General features: G+C 35.0%; 1 protein-coding gene across 1 annotated transcript in view; it reads right to left on the bottom strand.

Annotated features, from left to right (window-relative positions):
* Lrp1b (LDL receptor related protein 1B) overlaps nucleotides 1-16,010 on the bottom strand; it is a 1,856,415-nt gene that overhangs the window by 15,710 nt on the left and 1,824,695 nt on the right. The window contains exon 87 of the mRNA XM_058585368.1: nucleotides 8,472-8,548. Within this exon, the coding sequence (XP_058441351.1) occupies nucleotides 8,472-8,548 (77 nt within the window). The remainder of the gene's footprint in view (nucleotides 1-8,471; nucleotides 8,549-16,010) is intronic.

Genomic DNA, 16,010 nt, shown 5'->3' with positions numbered 1-16,010 from the left:
AACTGCGTCTCAGTCCGGGTCCTGCTGAGGGCCGGTCAGGACTCACCCGTTGCTTGGGTTGCCCGGCAAGGGGAACGAAATGCTGCCATTCGCATAGGATACCAACATGGCAGAGATCTGATGTCAGCAGAAAGCGGTGGAGGAGAGATCTTCATCAATACCAGCGGTGACATAAGCAGTTGGTCTCCTGGTAAGGGGGGTGAGGCTCAGTCACCCGAGTCTCCTCAATTTGTCCTCAAGCCAGAGGGGAGGAGCCGGGCCGCCGCCAGCCCCCGGAGCAGGCCCAGCGGCTCGCCAGCGTGGTGACCGCGTGACCCCAATTGGAGAGGGGGCGGAGCGGAGCCGCCACCCATACCCGCCAGGTGGGCAGACCCACGACCCAGTAGTACATGGGCATGGTAGGAGGGGCAGGGCAGAGCCGCCCTTCGCGCTTGCAAGGTAAACAGACCTGTGACAGCCTGGCGGGTCAGGCCCAGTGGCCTGCCAGTGTGGTACACACGTCACCCCAACTGGAGTAGGGGCAGAGCAGATTCTTCTCCCACGCCCGGATCAGGCCCGGCCGGTGTGGTGGTCACGTGACCCCAATTGGAGTGGGGGCGGAGCGGAACCGCCACCCGTGCCCGCAGGGTGAGCAGACCAGTGATCAACCTGCAGATCAGGCCCAGGGGTCCGCAGGCGTGGTAGAAGGGGCAGGGCAGATCCGCCGCCCGCGCCTTCAAGGTAGGCAGACCTAAAACAGACCGGCGGATCAGGCCCAGAAGCCTGCCGGCGTGCTACAAACACCACCCTAATTGGAGTAGTGACAGAGCAGAGTTGCCTCCCTTGCCAGGAACAGGCCCAGCGTCCTGCAGGCGGGGTAGTCACGACACCCCAATTGGAGTAGGGGCAGAGCAGAGCCTCCACCCGTGCCCGAAAGGTGGGCAGATCTGCGACCGACCAGCGGGACAGGCCCAGTGGCCTGCCGGTACGACAGACATGTCACCCCATTTGGAGTAGGGGCAGAGTAGAGCTGCCGCCTGCACCTGCAGGGTAGGCAAACCTGCAACCGACCGGCGGATCAGGCCCGGTGGCCTGCCGGCGTGGTACACTCGTCACCCCAATTGGAGTAGGGGCAGAACAGAGCCGCTGCCAGCGCCCAGAACAGGCCCAGTGACCTGCCGGCGTGGTAGCCACGACACCCAAATTGGAATAAGGAGAGGGCAGAGCCGCCGCCCGCACCTGCAGGAAAGATACGCAAGCAGTATGAAAAGACAAGGAAAGAAAGGACCACAAGCAATGCAGGTCAACGCAACTTTAGAAGAGGTAACAGCTGCAGCAGATGGAATGTCAGATAAAGAATTCAGGATATACATGCTTCAGATGATCTGGAGTATCAAGGAAGACATTAAACAGCAAAATCAAACAATGAAAGATCACTTCGACAACGAATTACGCAAACAAATACAGGAAGCAAAGGATCAACTATACAGGGAGATAGAGGTTATAAAAAACAAGCAATCAGAAATCCTAGAAATGCAGGAAGCAATAAACCAACTTAAAAACTCAATGGAGAATACTACCAGCAGAGTAGAACACTTAGAAGATAGAACATCAGACAATGAAAACAAAGTACTTCAACTGGAAAAGAACATAGACAGCTCAGCAACACTGTTAAGAAACCATGAGCAGAACATCAAAGAAATATGGAATAACATTAAGAGACCAAACTTAAGAGTCATTGGGATACAGGAAGGTACAGAGCTCCAAACCAAAGGAATGAGCAGTCTATTCAATGAAATAATACAAGAAAACTTCCCAGACTTGAAGAATGAGACAGAATCCCAAATCCTAGAAGCCTACAGGACGCCGAATGTGCAAAATCATAAGAGATCCACACCTAGACACATTATAATGAAGATGCCCAACATACAGAATAAGGAGAGAATTTTAAAAGCTACAAGAGAAAGGAAGCAGATTACATTTAGGGGTAAGCCAATCAGGATAACAGCTGATCTTTCAACACAGACTCTGAAAGCTAGAAGATCCTGGAATAACATATTTCAAACACTGAAAGAAAATGGGTTCCAACCAAGAATTGTGTATCCAGCGAAATTAAGCTTCAGGATGGAGGATGAAATTAAAACCTTCCCCGATAAACAAAAGTTTAAAGAATTTGCAGCTAGAAAACCATCTCTTCAAAACATCCTCGCCAAAGCATTACAGGAAGAGGAAATGGAAAATAACAATGAAAACCAACAGTGGGAGGTAGGACAGTAAAGGGGGGGGGGAATAATCAAAGAGGAAAACAAACAATGTTTAGTAACAGAAATAAACAAATATGGCTGGAAGAACAACCCATATCTCAATAATAACCCTAAATGTTAATGGCTTAAACTCACCAATTAAGAGACACAGGCTAGTAGAATGGATCACAAAACAAGACCCAACAATATGCTGCCTACAGGAGACGCATTTGATAGGAAAAGACATACATAGGCTGAAGGTGAAAGGTTGGGAAAAATCATATCACTCATATGGACTTCGGAAACAAGCAGGCGTGTCCATACTCATATCAAATAAAATAGATTTCAAGCCAAAGTTAATCAAAAGAGATAAAGAGGGACACTACATACTGCTTAAGGGAGCCATACACCAACAAGACATAACAATCATAAATATTTATGCCCCAAACAATGGTGCAGCTATGTTCGTCAAACAAACTCTTCTCAAGTTCAAGAGTCTAATAGACCACCACACCATAATCATGGGAGACTTCAACACACCTCTCTCGCCACTGGACAGATCTTCCAAACAAAAGTTGAATAAGGAAACTATAGAACTCAATAACACTATTAATAACCTAGACCTAATTGACATATATAGAGTATACCACCCAACATCAAGCAGTTACACTTTTTTCTCAGCAGCACATGGATCCTTCTCAAAAATAGATCATATATTATGTCACAGGGCAACTCTTAGAGAATATAAAGGAGTAGAGATAATACCATGCATCTTATCTGATCATAATGGAATGAAACTGAAAATCAACGATAAAAGAAGGAAGGAAAAAGCATACATCAATTGGAGAATGAACAATAGGTTACTGAATGATCAATGGGTTATAGAAGACATCAAGGAGGAAATTAAAAAATTCTTAGAGATAAATGAAAACACAGACACAACATATCGGAATCTATGGGACACATTGAAAGCAGTTCTAAGAGGATAATTCATTGCTTGGAGTTCATTCCTTAAAAAAAGAAAAAACCAACAAATAAATGATCTCATACTTCATCTCAAAATCCTTGAAAAAGAAGAGCAAAACAACAGCAAAAGAAGTAGAAGGCAAGAAATAATTAAAATCAGAGCTGAAATTAATGAAATCGAAACAAAAGAAACAATTGAAAAAATTGACAAAACTAAAAGTTGGTTCTTTGAAAAAATAAACAAAATCGACAGACCCTTAGCGATGCTAGCGAAGAGAAGAAGAGAGAGAACTCAAATTACTAGCATACGGGATGAAAAAGGCAATATCACAACAGACACTTCAGAAATACAGAAGATAATCAAAAACTATTTTGAATCCTTATATTCCAATAAATTAGAAGATAGTGAAGGCATAGATAAATTTCTTAAGTCATATGATCTGCCCAGATTGAGTCAGGAGGATATAGAAAACCTAAACAGACCAATATCAATTGAGGAAATAGAAGAAACCATCAAAAGACTACCAACTAAGAAAAGCCCAGGACCGGATGGGTATACAGCAGAATTTTACAAAACCTTTAAAGAAGAACTAATACCAATACTTTTCAAGCTACTTCAGGAAATAGAAAAGGAGGGAGAACTTCCAAATTCATTCTATGAGGCCAACATCACCCTGATACCTAAACCAGACAAAGACACTTCAAAGAAAGAAAACTACAGACCAATATCTCTAATGAACCTAGATGCAAAAATCCTCAATAAAATTCTGGCGAATCTGATACAAAAACATATCAAAAAAATTGTACACCATGATCAAGTAGGATTCATCCCTGGGATGCAAGGCTGGTTCAATATATGGAAATCAATAAATGTTATTCACCACATCAATAGACTTAAAAATAAGAACCATATGATCATCTCCATAGATGCGGAAAAAGCATTTGACAAAGTACAGCATCCCTTTATGTTCAAAACTCTAGAAAAACTAGGGATAACAGGAACATACCTCAATATTGTAAAAGCAATCTATGCTAAGCCTCAGGCTGGCATCATTCTGAATGGAGAAAAACTGAAGGCATTCCCTCTAAAATCTGGAACAAGACAGGGATGCCCTCTCTCTCCACTTCTCTTCAACATAGTTCTCGAAACACTGGCCAGAGCAATTAGACAGACGAAAGAAATTAAAGGCATAAAAATAGGAAAAGAAGAACTTAAATTATCACTATTTGCAGATGATATGATTCTATACCTAGCAGACCCAAAAGGCTCTACAAAGAAACTATTAGAGCTAATAAATGAATTCAGCAAAGTGGCAGGATATAAAATCAACACGCATAAATCAAAGGCATTCCTGTATATTAGCAACAAATCCTCTGGAATGGAAATGAGGACAACCACTCCATTCAAAATATCTTCAAAAAAAAATAAAATACTTGGGAATCAACCTAACAAAAGAGGTGAAAGACTTATACAATGAAAACTACAGAACCCTAAAGAGAGAAATAGAAGAAGATCTTAGAAGATGGAAAAATATACCCTGTTCATGGATAGGCAGAACTAACATCATCAAAATGGCGATATTACCAAAAGTTCTCTATAGGTTTAATGCAATGCCAATCAAAATCCCAACGGCATTTCTTGTAGAAATAGAGAAAGCAATCATGAAATTCATATGGAAAAATAAAAGACCCAGAATAGCAAAAACAATGCTAAGCAGGAAGTGTGAATCAGGCGGTATAGCGATACCAGACTTCAAACTACACTACAGAGCAATAGTAACAAAAACAGCATGGTACTGGTACCAAAACAGGCAGGTGGACCAATGGTACAGAATAGAGGACACAGAAACCAATCCACAAAACTACAACTATCTTATATTTGATAAAGGGGCTAAAAGCATGCAATGGAGGAAGGATAGCATCTTCAACAAATGGTGCTGGGAAAACTGGAAATCCATATGCAACAAAATGAAACTGAATCCCTTTCTCTCGCCATGCACAAAAGTTAATTCAAAATGGATCAAGGAGCTTGATATCAAATCAGAGACGCGCCGTCTGATAGAAGAAAAAGTTGGCTACGATCTACAGTCGGTGGGGTCGGGCTCCAAATTCCTCAATAGGACACCCATAGCACAAAAGTTAATAACTAGAATCAACAAATGGGACTTACTCAAACTAAAAAGTTTTTTCTCAGCAAAAGAAACAATAAGAGAGGTAAATAGGGAGCCTACACCCTGGGAACAAATCTTTACTCCTCACACTTCAGATAGAGCCCTAATATCCAGAGTATACAAAGAACTCAAAAAATTAGACAATAAGAGAACAAACAACCCAATCAACAAATGGGCCAAGGACCTGAACAGACACTTCTCAGAGGAGGACATACAGTCAATCAACAAGTACATGAAAAAATGCTCACCATCTCTAGCAGTCAGAGAAATGCAAATCAAAACCACCCTAAGATACCATCTCACTCCAGTAAGATTGGCAGCCATTAGGAAGTCAAACAACAACAAGTGCTGGCGAGGATGTGGGGAAAAGGGTACACTTGTACATTGCTGGTGGGACTGCAGATTGGTGCAGCCAATTTGGAAAGCAGTATGGAGATTTCTTGGAAAGCTGGGAATGGATCCACCATTTGACCCAGCTATTCCCCTTCTTGGTCTATTCCCTAAAGACCTAAAAAGAGCATGCTACAGGGACACTGCTACATAGATGTTCATAGCAGCACAGTTCACAATAGCAAGACTGTGGAACCAACCTAGATGCCCTTCAATAGATGAATGGATAAAAAAAAATGTGGCATTTATACACAATGGAGTATTACTCTGCATTAAAAAATGACAAAATCATAGAATTTACAGGGAAATGGATGGCATTAGAGCAGATTATGCTAAGTGAAGCTAGCCAATCCCTAAAAAACAAATGCCAAATGTCTTCTTTGATATAAGGAAAGTAACTAAGAACAGAGTAGGGACGAAGAGCAGGAGAAGAAGATTAACATTTAACAGGGATGAGAGGTGGGAGGGAAAGGGAGAGAGAAGGGAAATTGCATGGTAATGGAAGGATACCCTCAGGGTTATACAGTGGAGGGGGTAGAGAGAGAGGAGGGGAGGGGAGGGGAGAGGTGGGGAGGGGGGAGGGTGGAGGATGGGAAAGGCAGCCGAGCACAACAGACACTAGTATGTCAATTTGTAAATCAATGGATGTGTAACTGATGTGATTCTGCAATCTGTGTATGGGGTGAAGTTGGGAGTTCATAACCCACTTGAATCAAAGTGTGGAATATGATATGTCAAGAAATTTGTAATGTTTTGAACAACCCACAATAAAAAATTAAAATAAAATAAAATAAAATAAATTTGAAAATTCAACAGACATCCTATTCTATTTTCTTCTACTTTTTGAGAATTTTATCAATATTGAAATTAATTTTGACTTTCTAAAATATAAAGGTTGAAGCACCTAAACTTCAAAATCCCAATTTATAAATTCAATGCATATTATAGGTTGGTAACTTCAAGTACATTTTTTATTTTTTAAAAAAGCTCTTAATGATTGTTGAGCTTTGCAAATAGTTTACAAAATCACATTTAAGTAACTATGCCTCCCAAATTTTTACTAGTAATATTAGTTTGAGACACAAGATCTCGGGAAGAAAAAAGAGGAAGTACTTTCTTTTAATTTACCTCATGTGTATCAAATTCAAAAGGCATATTTGGCCACATCTAATATTTTATGAAACAATTCTCCAAACCCTATTGCTCTAGTCCTACAATTATATGCCCATAGCTTCCCTCAGGGCTGCTCCCTTCCCTGACCTAAAGATGGCAAATAAATTCTAAGCTAAATACAAAATACTCCATGAAAAGATCAGAGGTGAGGGTTATTCACCTCTTCAAATTAAAATATTCACAACCAGAATATTTATTCTAGACCTATATGTCATGTTTAAAAGATGGTCATGATTATAAAGCCAAATTAATCTGTGAATGATGCAAGTTTGGACAATGTTGCTTGAAGAATTTCAAGTAATGATAGAAACTATTTTGCAAACAGAGACAACAAATAGGTGTATCAGCAAACACTGGAGCCTCCTTCTAGGATACAAAAATTATGTGCTTTGGGAGTTTCTTAGTATCTTTATTTTTTCAAAAAACATGTATTTTTTCATTTGTTTTTATGCATTCTGTGTCTCCATCCAGTAAAAAATGCTAATGTAAATGTTGATCAGTCAGGGATATTACTTTTTCCTTCTGAAGAGTGTACTCACTTGGTACACACTACAAATTATTTGAATTCTTTCCACTTATGGTCAAATTAATAAAAATATGTATGAACTGAGAAGTTTTTCTTTAGACTTCTCTTTTAAAATTTTTCATAACAGCCTTTAAAAAAGTCAGAAAATAAATAATGATACATAATGCTAATGGCAATAAACCTGCCCCCAAATTATAGCTGCACAAAACAGGATTGGAAAAATGTACACACACACACACACACACACACACACACACACACACTTTTTTTGACAGTGAATTGAACATTGCATTTAATTTTATTTAAATTAATTTACATTAAAATGAATGATATTGGATTCAGTTACTGGGAAACTTTTGAGTACATCTGTATCAACATGTTATGGATCTACTTTTCTATTCCTCATTTTATGAAATCTACACACTGATCAAGTATCTAGCCAATATCATTTCAGAACATAATTTTTATAAAAATTATGACTGTGATATTTTATATCCTTTTTCATACTCAGAAACCTGGTGATATATATTTTAATACATTTCAAAACAACTACTTTAAAGACAAAATAAATGCAATAAGTCATTATTAATTGCTTGATAATTTACTTCTCTTTAAACTAATCAATCCAGTCTGGTTTTTCAACAACACATTGAAATGCATTTCAAGAGTATACACTTTGCTCTAATTAAACATAATCACTTTTCTTCCTTAAGCATTCTCACATCCATTGTGGTATTTGCAGCCTTTGTAGCTGATGGACATTTTCTAAGAAAAGTCAATGCTAGTTTGCTGATGTGCATCATGAAAACTGCCTTAAAACACTCACAAATGCTGAATCCTGCCACCAGAGGAGAACTCAGAGCCTCATCCATGAAGATTTTCCATGAAGATTTTCTAAGTGTCCATTCCCTCAATAAAGGCATTACACACACACACACACACACACACACACACACACACACGTATGTAGATATAATTTCTATACTAGGTAGATCACAGAAGATATTATTCTGAAGAACTTACTTGTGCTGATATGATCAGATTTGCTGCTTTTGGGGGCTGGCCTCTCACACTGTGTGCCTGACCAATTGGTGGAGCATCTACAAAGATCAGAACAATAATAACAACAGATTAGTAAATAGAAAAACCCAGGGGCCTGTTAATATAGAAACTGCAAATGAAATAACATAGCAGCCAGTCATCACAAATTAATAAATATTGGGTAGAGGTTTCTGTATATTGTCAGTATGCTGAGGGTAAGTTCAATTATACATCATTTGTTGAAAGACCTTTTAAAATTTAGATTTATAGCCATTTTTCTTCATTGTTCAACTTAAAATGGCACACTTAATAGCAATATTGAAGTCATGCTAAAAATTGGAAATTAAGAATTTCTGAACATTGAGAGTAGTTACTTAGAAAAATTGTGTCTGTATAATAAGCAAATCCTTCTTTATAAGTTTCTGTGATTTCCTTATCTGGTTATCTAAAGCCCAAGGTGGAGATAACTACCAAGTGCAAATGGTCATCTGTTCTCAGAGTTCAGGTTGCAGAATGTTTTTCCTAACCAGAGACTGGAAATTATAGTGCCTTTCCTTTTTAAATTATATTTCTATTAGTATGAAGCCAAGAGAATCTGTTCAAGTTTTTATTGACAAAAGTAATTTTCCCCATGTAGGTACCATGAGATTATTATGAAAAGTCTAGTAGAGGATACAGATAATAGTTCTGTTAAAAATTATTTTTTTAAACATAAATCATAATTATATAATTAGGTGGTTGCATCAAAATAAATGCTGGAACAGTTTTAGTTGTGCTTATACAATGCATATTGGCTAACACAGATGCCTGTATGAATCTGTCAGAGGAAATCCACAGAGAAACAATTTAATTGGCCTCACTTCTTATTTAAAATGACTGTCAAATGCTACCATATCCGGAATAGTTGTACACAATAAAAGAACAACTTCCAGAACCATTCCAAGTGGGTCTTTCTGGGCACAGTGGGCCAAACTAAATAACTGCAATTTCAAGGTTTCTGTCAATTCTGTCACAGCCAATTCAGATAGTTGAAGCTATTTTCTAAACGAGATTTCTATTATGCCATGTGCATTATTTGTGATTTTTGTAAAAGCATCATTGGCTGTCATAAAACATGGGTAAATTCCATAAAATCATTATGCTGACAAACTCAAATCATGGACATAGAAATGTGTTTCAAAAAAGCAATGTATTACCTTCAGCATAATTGACAAGAATATCCTGTCCAAGAGTATAGTTATTTGATTAATAATGATAAATTATAAAACTATGAGCATGGAGAATGATTTAAATGAAAATTAACATTATTATTTATATTATGATTCCAGCCATCACTCATGCATTAGTCCAAATTTTTGTTCAGTTACCTCATATAAAGCTTGCATATAATTTTCTATATATCAAAATCATAAAAACCATATTACAAGTAAATCATTAAAACAGTTAAATAATTTAAAAACAGGATCTGTTACACTATATCATTGAAGTGGGGTAATGTAATGAGCACATTTTCATATAAGTAGGATAAAGTGGACAATGAATAAAATATTTGACTATTATTTTTTTCCATTTGTGTTTTTTTTTGTAGGCAAATTATTTAGAAAAAATATTCCAATTTTTCACAGATTCTAATTCTCAACAATCCATAGATAATTCACAGTAAGATGTATAGGAACACTTTGTCAACACGTTCTTGGAATAAATGCTGATGATTGTAAAATTCTTTTGGTTTATTTGTAGCTTTATATCTGTCAAATCTTCTTAATAGACAACTGAGAATGTTTTATATGCTCCGGTGAAAAAAATAATAGTGATTATACAGTAATTTAATTATATGGCTGATGTATACAAGTCTGAACACAATTATATACTTATTTATTAAAATACCAAAAATTTGCTCTTTACATTACCTCATTTAAAAAAAAGCCAAAGTAAATTGGGATTCATCTTAAAGAAATGACCTGAGAAATTTGTTTTTGTACTACTACAGATAAGAACCTCTGGGGCTCATCATTACACTGACATGCTTTGAAGTCAGAAGGTAGCATTGCTTAGGAATTGGAGGATTAAATACTAATTGATCAAATTTTGCTCTAACTTGACTATCACATATTTTAAATGCTTTTGGAAATTATGAGAAAATATACCTCTAGAGCTAGATACTGGCAAATAGGGATTATTAAATAAAGAGGATAAGGATAGTGTGATTCTTATTCTACACTCTGGAATTATTTAAGTAAGATAGATAACATTTATCAACAATATAGTATGATTTCTTAATTTATATGTGGCTTGGAACCCCCCACACACAAAGACACCTTCTAGTGGTCACAAACCTCTTTTCTTTTAAATTATAGGAGTGCATTTAAATTCCCAATCCTCAGGGAATGTTTTACTTATTTCGTACTGGAAATAATTCTTGAAGACTGCACTGGGGAAATAATTAATTTTAATAGTTATACATCTTAATCAGCTGATGATCACCTTGCAATTCTCCCTCTACTACTTATAAAATGTTTTATGACCAAAGATAAAATAAGATATGTTCCACTGTTCTGCATTTGTTCCAGTCTTAAAAAGTAATCACTTTTGAGATATTAAATCAAATAGAAATCATTATTCTTGTTTCCTACCTGACAAAATTACAACTTAAAGCATTTGCTGCTCCACAAGTTTTTCTTCCAATGGTTGATTTAAGACCAAGTATTTTTATCATCTTTATAGAAATTCATAAATCTTCATATCTAAGTAGACTACAATGATCAAAGCCATTAATGGCAGAGCATTTAAGAAATGGAATGTGTGCAGATCATCAAAATTTCCTGTCCAATTCCTCACTGAATTATTTGCATAATCATGCTCACTATAATTTCTCTGGCATTTGCTCTCTAATTTTCATTATTCCTCAAGAAAAATTCATAATGCAAGCTCTGGTCATCTTTCAACCTGTCCTGTTGCAATCCATTGCTCCCTGCAACTCATCTAGAAACAGTTACCTGTAAGTTATTTCTGCATGGCTTTCCCAAGAAATCCTTCAGTTTAGGGTGTTTGATGGTATTTGTAATCATCACAAACACATGTATATTATTAATTTTAAAAATATTTGACAGTTGTTTCCTGCTTCCCTTTAGCTTAAAAAAATCAGATTTATCCTATCACAACAACAGTAGAAGTTTTTATAATTTCACGAATTTTAACTAAATATTGTTGGACAGTTACAGATTCTCGCTTATTTAGTCAAACAATCATTTCTCCTTCTTTCTCACTGTTCCTAGCAGCTTTGTGTAGCAACTTAGTCCTCGGATGAATGGTTATTGATTTAGCATTCTGTGACTTCCTTATTCTTTCCTAGGCTATAAACATTGAGCAAAAAGATTATTTGCTGCTACGTTGAGTTATTCTTTTAATTCCACAATAACTGTATATATAAAATGCTCTTAACTATAATATATTTTGTGATATTTGCTTTATGTTCTAAACTAGAAAAATGGTCATCAAATTGAAAATTTTGTTAAAGTTCATATTCTGGGGTCTCACACATGAGTGATTTCAGTAAACATATTGAAATTGTGGTCCAGAATCCATATTATACAGAGATAAACTGATTCATTAATTCACAAACTGTACTTTAAGAAATATTTGACATAAATACTATACTCCCACATACTTTATACTTATACCAAATATTATTCAATTTTAATTATTAGTATGAGAATAATAATATGTATGCCAACATTGCTCAAAAGATTCAATAACCTAGTTAGAAGTTCTTTAGACAGTATCTGGCAAACTAAATGGTTTATTTAGTTATTTATTTTTCATACTTAATTCTCACCTGAATGTGACTATATAAAACACATAGTTAATTTGTCATGCCCTGTAGTTCTTACAATTATTATAAAGCTACTGTATTTTTGTTTCAATTATAATTTTCTACAGCTTACAAGAACACTGTGTATAAAGGTAATAGTATAAAACATTACAAGAAAGCATCATAAACACTTTTAAAATATCAAAATAAGCTAGGCTTATCTAACAGAATAAAATATAATCTTTAAAATGAAAGTTATTATGTTTAATAGCACAAATGTAAGACATATAATTAATCTGTCCAAAATAATGATAGCCCTGAAGTAGCACAGTGATAATTACAGAGAACTGAAATCAGATGTAAAATACTGAATATGTACTAAAATCTTTAGGTATTATCTTTCATAGTAACAATGATCAATTATATCAACTGATCCTGTCATGTTGCAGAAATGTTGTCTAGAGTCACCCAGTTTGGTAAGACTTCTAAACAAAATAATGAGAATAATATCTGCTTTCTCTTTTCATCAAATTTAAAGGTCATGGAACTCTTCTGATCATAGTGAAATTCAAAGGTTAACCTTAAAGCAATTTTAAATTGAATTTTTCCTCTCATATATATGTGTGAGGTTGCCCTTATTAACCATGATGATAGAAGTACTCCAAAGAAAAATATTTTAATATACCCTTCTCTATCTTCACATAGGAAAAAAATGACACAAAGGGATTTAAGAAGCCTTGGAAAAATGGTGTATGGTGTTATTCATATCTCAATGCTTCTAAATCTCATTCAAAAAATTTAAAATATGATAACTTGCTATGATGTTACCAGATTCATGCAAAAACATTTTCACATATTGAAAGAATATTAGAACAGTCAATTAAAACCTTAATTTTATTAAGGTTTCAAATTTCACTCCTTTGGTGTCGAGGACATGATACTTCTGACTTAGAAGCTCTAACCTCTACATACTTCTCTTGCAGTCACTAGCACTGCAAAATTCAAAATATATCCTTGCATTATGGAAAGATATTTACATATGTATTCAACTAATTTTATTTTAACACTATTTTTCATCTGTGATTGTTTCGTAATATCCTTAGGTAAAATCATTTGTTGTATAAATATGGATTCTTAATTTGTTAATATTTTTCAAATATTTCTCACAAATTTTCATCTGCAGTTTTGCATAAGGTTCAATTAAGATTTGCTGAACTCTGAGCCATATTCTAGGGTGGATACTTTTCATATAATATTATACCTATATTCAGCATCTACAATAACCCTATAAGAAGGAATTTATTTACCACATGAAATGAGGAGATAAGTGCATGTTCAATTAATTTACTTAAACAAGTAAAACTGGTAAGTGGTAGGAAAAAAATGTGAGGTTATATCATGATCCTTTTAATTCAATGTCGGAGTAGGAAGACATGATTTTTTTTATTCCCTTATTCAGGAAAGTATGAGGTTTTTAATAAAAAGGTCAAAAATATTACTTGGCTGAATGCAAATATAACATGTTTTTGAGTAGTAAAATTTTAACAATTAGACATTGGCTCAGACCTGTGATCCTACAATGCCCAGTAATCTGCCTCTGGCAGTGGCTATGAGAGATATATTATTGAAAGGTATTAATATCTTTCTAGATATTAACTTCACATTTTTGGAGTGATTCCAAGATACTAATATATCTTTAAAGATCCATCATTTATAAAATCATCTAAAATGTAAAAAGAACTATAACCTTTATGATAACCCAATTAGTATAATTTTAAATTTCCACTTTTTACATATGTCTTATTTGATGTTTTAAAATAAACTGCTTGGTACTATAATTACTACTTATTCCATACTATTCTTAACCCAAATTTGACTGTTACTTTTTCCATGGATTGACATTACTCTGAATTGTCTTATTCAAAGAGCCAACGTTAGTATCTTAAATTTATTTATATGTGATGTATGAGTGCACTTGATTCAATTATATAATTATGTATTATAGTATCTAATTTTAAAATAATAGACTACATCTTTAAGTGTTAATTGGTACTGACAGGATTAAGGCAAATTATTCCTATGTTAATAATATGAAGATTTGGTCAGAAAGTTCTTGATTTTAGAGAAGTAAAATAAAATATGGCAAAGTATAAAAAGGTAATGACTCATCCAATAATCTCATACTAATGATTATTTTAAGAAAGATAAATGTTAATGAAACATTCCAATTGAGGTGACCATCAAAAAGGTAAAATTAGTAAAATGGATTAAAGTGACTTTTCAGAAGTAAGGCAAAATATTACAGAAAGAATGAAATGTGGTTTATCACAAAATTATCCATAAATTTGTTAAGTTAGAAATGTTTAAATCTAGAATTCTTTGCAGTCTACTTGTGTGGCAATGACCACTAACATTAAATGATGACGGAATAATTAAAAAAGAAATGAAATCCCTAACAATGGAAAACTTTTTCCATTTATATATTATCCAGGAAGTTTTACTGAAAGCAGATCAGAAAGATATTTTTAGAATGAGTAGACTAATTCTACTTAAATGAATATATTACATGGATCAAGTAAAATGGAAAAGGAACAATAATAAAATTAATATTAAGTAATATGGTGGATATAATTGAAGACATAAAAGTGGGCCATTACATTAGAAACAATGGTTACAATTATATAGCTAAAGGTGGGAAGGAAAACTGAATGTATGCAGCAAGAGCAGTGGAGAGCTCCCAAGGTGAATATCCAACACTGGTTTTGGAGAGGGAAATCTTTGTGCTCAGTGATAAAGCAACTAGTTTGCTATCTGAATATTTTGTATTTAGCGCAAAGTCAGAGTAAGCAATAAATCATTTTCTATGAAAACCTTCTTTCTTAATTCTTTGAATGTCCAGGGTGCGAGTGATAATACCTGAAATTATTATGGGAGTGTGTGGCTTATCCAAGGATAGTTATTGAAGATTATGCAAAGTGTGTTGATCTTATACAATGAGCATTAGGATGTCAAAAGACCTTATTACAAAGCTTTGAGTGTAAATGTCACTGTAAGTAAATGTATGACTCTAATTCTGTAAAAGTATTCAATTCACTTTTAGTGACAGTGCCATTTTTTTTTCTTTTTTAGTAACAGATGTTAATTATCTGTTATATCTAAATCACTGGAAAATTAATTTAATGCACAAAGGTCTATCTCCCTTTTGCTACTTCAACACATACCTTCTTCTAATTATAAGATTTCTTGATGATCCCTACATATCTACCAAAAGGTAACACCAAAGATTTCCAGATTGATTTGTGATTGATAAAGGGGCCTGTGTTAGTGTAAATTTCACCTTCCCAATGAGAATCATTTAGCCATGAACATAATGTAAGAATTGTACTTTCAATTTTTTTTTTTTTTTTTTCAGTTTTGAGATACGGTCTCAGTAAATTGCTTGGGGCCTTGCTAAGTTGTTGAGGCTGGCTTTGAACATGCAATTCTTCTGCCTCAGCTTCCCAAGTCACTGGGATTACAGGAGTGTGCTACCTTGCTATGCCAAAATATTTTTTTCAAATGACTTTAATTGTTTAAAAAATTCAAGCAATCTAAAACTATAAAAAATTGTATATACATACATATTTGTCTATCTCTCTCCATACATGTACACACACACATGTATGCGGTAGATCAAGATAAAATAAGCAAGATTTGCTACTAACCATTTA

The sequence above is a fragment of the Marmota monax genome, unplaced genomic scaffold (genome assembly GCF_021218885.2).
Source record: "Marmota monax isolate L192 unplaced genomic scaffold, Marmota_monax_Labrador192_F-V1.1 WCK01_AAM20220418_F8-fsc00034, whole genome shotgun sequence".
In the NCBI taxonomy this organism is placed as follows: domain Eukaryota; kingdom Metazoa; phylum Chordata; class Mammalia; order Rodentia; family Sciuridae; genus Marmota; species Marmota monax.
Note: the sequence above shows the minus strand (reverse complement) of the source record. Positions and strands in the feature narration are given on the sequence as shown.